The sequence below is a fragment of the Gossypium hirsutum genome, chromosome A10, assembly GCF_007990345.1.
Source record: "Gossypium hirsutum isolate 1008001.06 chromosome A10, Gossypium_hirsutum_v2.1, whole genome shotgun sequence".
Classification (NCBI taxonomy): Eukaryota; Viridiplantae; Streptophyta; class Magnoliopsida; order Malvales; family Malvaceae; genus Gossypium; species Gossypium hirsutum.
In genome coordinates, this window is record NC_053433.1 from 71548208 (window position 1) to 71554469 (window position 6262).

Below are 6262 nucleotides of genomic sequence, written 5' to 3' on the forward strand. Positions count from 1 at the left end.
TAACATTGCCTAACCCAAATTAACAACGAATGACTAAAATGAAAACAGTTTGTAGTGACAATGCTCTTCTTATAATTTTTTTTTAATTTTTAGTACCTAAAATAAAAACTTATGAAAATTAGACGTTGAACCATAAATTTCCCATTATAAAATTTCTTTATGAATGTACTTTTGCAATTTTTATTGCTTTACCGGTGACTTTTCAATAAAATCATCTTTTATTAATGGGAAATTGTCACATTTAATATATATATATATATATCATTTTTGAATTTCAAAATATAATTAGTGATGTCCACGGAACAAATTAAAAATAAAACATCTCAAATTTTAGCTTAATGAGAATACGGACAGTGGACGTATTTGCATAGCGTATGTGAGTAGCAGATGTACTAATCCCAAATAACTAATAAGAGATTGTTATTCACTGGTAGGACCCAGTTGATGTTTGAAATGAATTAGACGAAACATTTGTATTGAAAAAGTGGGTACCTAATTATATAGGTTGTTGATTGGGTGACTTCACTAAGGAAGCGGATGGCTAATGCCTTCTTCGAAAGGGTCAAGAGGTTTTGATGACCAAAGGTATACAAGTTGATTTTGGTAGCTTATTATATTCACAAGTGTGTAAGCAGAGGTGAAAGCCAAAAAAATTTTTTAGGGAGATCGGATAAAATTTTAATTTTTTATAATTTATATTTTTATAATTTATAAAAGATTAAATTGAATTTTTATAATTTTAGAGAAAGTCAAAGTACAATTTTACTTTTATTAATTTAAAATTTTTAAAAAATTTCAAAGACCTAAAATGAAATTTTCTATTTTAAGGGCCGTGCCCATGCCAACCCTGGCTACGCCCCTGTGTGTAAGTGACGAGATATAACAATAATAATAAGGGAAAACATTTGATATGTACTTGTTTATCCAACTGAAAGTCTTTCTTCAATTATCTCTTTTTATTTATTTGGTAAGGAAGTAAAAGGTATCATATGAAGCAACATAGACACAGAATCTCAAAATTTTCCCATTAGATTCAATCATATTAGTCCTATAATACCATCTGGTATCAAACAACAGTTTCTAGTAATAAGCAAGAAAACAGACTGAAAATGCGATCACAAATCCAATATTTTCAATTGTTGTCATCACTAGTAGTGTTTGATGTAGCAGAAATGTGCATTTTGAGCTTCTCTAACTCCAATCTCAGCTTCTCATTCTCTAACTCCAATCTCACCCTCTCATTCTGGTGCAACAATTGATCTTCTTCGTTGATCACTTGAATCAATTTCAAGTTCTGTTCCCTTTCACGCTCTAACTCCAATCTCAGCCTCGCATTCTCCTTCTCCAATTCATCTTCTCTGTCGATCGTTTCAGATCCAAGCTGGTTAATTATTTTCTTCACCTTCTCCTTTTGATCATCCAAACTCGTCATCAATGCCATCAGTTCGTTCACCATTGTTTCTGCATTAACTTCATTGCCACGGCCACCTGCAGCCGGTTGTTGTTCTTCACCATCATCGTCACATGGAATCACCGCTTCTGTTGACTCCACGGGGAATGCAGGGTCATGCACCTCAAACTCCTCGTCTTCATTGCCTTTCCCTTCAATTATCGATGACATCGGACGGTTAAGGAGCACACTAGACGCCCTGTCCCCATTAGGATCACAATCCACACCTTCCTCAAGAATCTTGCCTGCTGCCCTAAACCTTTCTTCAACACTAAGCAATCCACGCAGCAAATTCTCCGCAAGAAACTCAGAAGTACCATTGCAACTCTCAAAGAAAGGATGTTTCAAAAGCTCATCTGCAGTGGGTCGGTTTGCAGGATCTTTACGGAGACAAGAAGCAACCATGTCTTGAAATGTTTCTGAAAACTTCTTGGTGGAGTCAAGAGCAGTTATGCCGAAAGACCATATATCAGCTTTGAAACTATAATCTTTATGTGAATGGATCACCTCTGGGGCCATCCAATATTGTGAAAATGTCGAAGAACCTAATCTGTAAACCGAACTCGACGCATAGAACGATGACGAAACACCGAAATCCGCAAGCTTAACACGTCCGTTATCGTCCAACAAGATGTTACTGGCCTTTATATCTCTATGCAAATGCCCTTGGCTGTGAAGATACGACAATGCAGTCAGCGTTTCTTTGAGAATAATGGCAATGCATTTCTCTTGTATGCCATTGGGGGAAGAAGATGAGATGATGGACTCTAAAGAACCGCCGGACATAAAGGGCATAACCACCCAGAGACGGTTGCCGGCGGTGAAGGAACAATGAGGGTTGAGGATATTGGGGTGGGAAAGAAGCGACGAGGTGTTGGTTTCACGTCCGACAAGGTTGCGGAAATCGGCGTTGGACTGATCAAGATCGATGGATTTAATGGCAACAACAGTTGAATTGATGGGCAGACATTGGGCCGTATAAACTTTAGAACAAACACCAGCACCGATTTCAGCGGTGGTGTTGTAAGAGTTGGAATCTAAAGGGAACTGAAGCTTGGGATGATCTTCTTGTTCATACGCCATGAGCTTCTTTCTTTCTTTGAGATTGGGTTTTGTGGGAGGATTCTTGAAGACTAAAGACGAGGGAAAGAGACGGGGTTTTAGAAAGCTTTTCTTGTAGGGTTTTCAAATGAAGAAGCCAATTTACAATTGCATGAAAATTTACGATTGCTCCATCCCTATATCTATAATCTTTGGAGTGATAAAAAATTCTTTTACTAAATTGATTTTTAAAAATAATTATAAATAATTTAAAAAAGTGAAAAAATATATTATAGTAGTTATATTAAAATAAAAGTGTGATATTCTGAACTTATTTGAATTTTTATTTTAGTTTCATGATTAAATTGAATTTCGATTTGATATTAGGGATTAATTTGAATTTTCATATTTTAAGTGAGGGACTAATTATGTAATTAAATATTTTATTTTAAAGTTTAGTTAAATTAATTTTGTAAGATGATGGTTTCATCATCATCATCATCATTATTATTATTATTATTATTATTATTATTAAATTTTCTAAAGATAATTATTAGTATAGGAAGATATTATTATTATACTAGCACTGTAACACCTCAATCCGGTTTAAAAATTACGGGTAAGTCAAAAAGGTTACGAGACATTTGTTGATCACCGAAGTGATCTAGTAAAATAATTTTTTATTTGAGTTGATTTGTATGGAAATCATTCTTTTGTCTTTCTAGAAAAACATTCATTAATCAAACGACTTTACTTAGTAATTCAATTACAATGTTATTAGAATAAAGTTTTTGAGAAAACAGTTGAGGTTTAAAAAGACTTATTAAAACTTCAAATATTTTACAAAGTAACGATAAGAATAATAGTTTTCTAAACCAATTAGCATGCATTAATAAGATTATTAACTAAATATCATGCTTAAAGACTACTAAGCTAAATAATCCCAAACCACAGTTATAAAAGCATTAAATAATTAATAAATTTAAAATATGTTGTTTCTTTCCGCATTAAACCATAATCCCTAATGCTTCAACTTAATTAATCATACATAATAATTAAATTAGATCTCACACCTGATTGAAAATAATAATAAAAACCTCAATTTTTAGATGAAGAAATCGAAAATCACTAAGAGGAAAGGGTTGCAATTGAAAACCTTGAAACCTTGGGTTGAGTAAGGTGGTTCGACAATGGAGAAGAATAAGAGAGAATTTTTAGAGCTTTTCTTGAGTTTTTTTTTCTAAATATGAGTTCTAGGTTATTAAAAGATTGACTATTTATAAAACTTTCTTTCCCTAATTGAAATAGATTTAGGAACTTGTTAGAATGAGGATTTGCCTAAGGACTAAATTTTAAAAAATAGTTTTTGGTCTGGACTAGCTTGAAAATTCAATACTTTATGACGGTAAAAATAGGAAAATAAAATATTTTGACTAAAAAGTGCACAAAGGGTTTTAATCTTAGCATCAAAGGGAAAACTAAATCTTATCCATTTAAGCAACGAGCTCATTCTTATCATAAATATTCAAGAAATTGTTTTTAAAGCTAGGCTAACAAATGACTTAATTGATATAATATTGATACTTTGAGGTGGGAAGGGGGGAATTGAAAATTAGTTACTTTGATGCAACACAACTTTAATTTCTACTTATCTCATCATTAATTGAAAATTAATTACTTGAGTACTTATACATATTTGACTCATACTACATTATTTTTATTATATTTAAGTGGTTCATATTATCCAACAATCTCTGTCTTGGATCATATATATGTACTATTTTTTTTACTCATGTAATGTATCGATTTGGGTGTATGTATTAATTGAATTATAGTATATATTTTGTTCAAACTCTGTATTAATTAAATTAAGATTTCTCTATTAATTTAATATGGAATTAATACAAAAACCTATTTTTCAATATTAAATAAGTAAAGAAAACTAAATCATATATTTAAATACTCAATAGCCTTAAAATGAAAAATTATAAAAAAAAAGTGTGAATTAAAAAAAATGAATAAAAATTGTTTGGACCCCATTATAAAAAGAAAAAAAAACTAATTGGTGCTATAAACACCAACTCTTTGGAAAACCTAGAAAATATTAGTACCATTGAAAAAATATTGATAAAATTACCCCGAGTATCGATATTCGTGATAGGGTATCGATACCAATTTACGATCCTGACTTTCTACACATTTCAAAATCATAGAGGTATCATTTTTATAACACGAATATCGATACGTCTGCTCCAGACCAGAAAAATACAACATACTTGAGCATACAAATCATTCCAACATGTACCAATCCATCATACTATCATATCGTCATCAACTAAACGTCAAGATGACCGTAGTAATAGTCTCAAGCATCGAAAGTAAGTTCGAGAAATAATCAACATAATATGAAACGAATTTCATAAACTTAGGAACAAATAATCTATGGAAGCATCCAAGCATCATGACAAATATTAGTAAAAGTCTACCACATTGCCTTATCCCCAAAACATAAACAAAACAATAACCCCTACGAGATCAAAGAAAATGACCTGCTTGGATCACCCCTTGGAACAGCACCGCTCACATAGGTGCACAACTAATCTGCAAGGGTTTAAAAGGAGTGGATGAGCTTAACATGCTCAGTGAATATTCAGAATAACCACAATGCACACACAATATCAAAGGTTAAGCAAGAGCATGCTACAACACGTTCATAACCATATTCTCATCAAGTCAAAATAACATATTAACGTTTCATTAAGTCATAAAACTAACATATACTACTACATGCAATTATACTCAACTCACTTATATATAATTCATTTAACAATAATTCATCAAGACTAAACGACGTATACATGCTTTAATAACCCACAAGTCTAGTAGATATATTCATATGCATTCACAAGTTAAGTGGAAATGATCTAAACCACAATTGCATATGCAATTTAATAAAAGAACATACTAACACTTTCATGAAACTTAAATTGACTCATTTAGAACATTATTTACATATTTATGCATCCATCTCATATTGTGTTATAAAAAAAATAGGAACACATTTAAACGATAATTTGCATAGCAACCACATACTCATTTAGGCATACATCACATTGTACATATATATATATATTAAGATAATTTGGCACTTGAGGCTATGAAACATAAAAGTGGGTTCTACCACCATCCATCGGATACATGGATCTCCAACATACCAAATGACTCATAGAGTCGAACATATCCCAAAAGTGAAGCATAAAGCTAATACTCTCCAACACACCAATTGACTCATAGAGTTGAACATATTCCAAAAGTGAAGCATAAAGTTAACACTCTCCAACACACCAAATATGTCCTGTTGATGAGTTTAGCTCATATTCCTTCATCTTTCCAACATGTCCCAAGGCCTCAACACCCAAATTAAAAAACACATATAGGTGAGTACTCACAATCCCTATAGCATACCAACTATATCCAACAGTCTCATAAGGTTATAAGGCCAAAATATCCATAATTACACAATTTTAATTATTGATTTAATGCACATCATCTCTGTTCATATTCATCAGTTCACATCACAAATTTGTACACAATGCATGCTTATCAAATTCACATTTAGTTGCACTTAAAGTGCCACAATAATGATCATTGAGCCATAACGTATCCAACCACATATGAGTGTATTAAAATTAGTTTATCACATACATAACCTATTATATTAGCATTACATTCCATAATTCAACACAACACAAAATCATCACTATCATTAGA

General features: G+C 31.9%; 1 protein-coding gene across 1 annotated transcript; it reads right to left on the bottom strand.

Annotated features, from left to right (window-relative positions):
• Positions 1 to 1002: 1002 nt before the first annotated feature.
• Positions 1003 to 2701, bottom strand: LOC107896026 (serine/threonine-protein kinase BLUS1). The gene has a single exon (XM_016821185.2). The coding sequence runs from the start codon at positions 2531 to 2533 to the stop codon at positions 1133 to 1135; it is 1401 nt and encodes a 466-aa protein (XP_016676674.1). The 5' UTR covers positions 2534 to 2701; the 3' UTR covers positions 1003 to 1132.
• Positions 2702 to 6262: the final 3561 nt, after the last annotated feature.

Bases quoted from the DNA above. Each gene is read 5' to 3' on its own strand.
- LOC107896026 (XM_016821185.2), bottom strand. From the start codon at position 2,533: ATGGCGTATGAACAAGAAGATCATCCCAAGCTTCAGTTCCCTTTAGAT.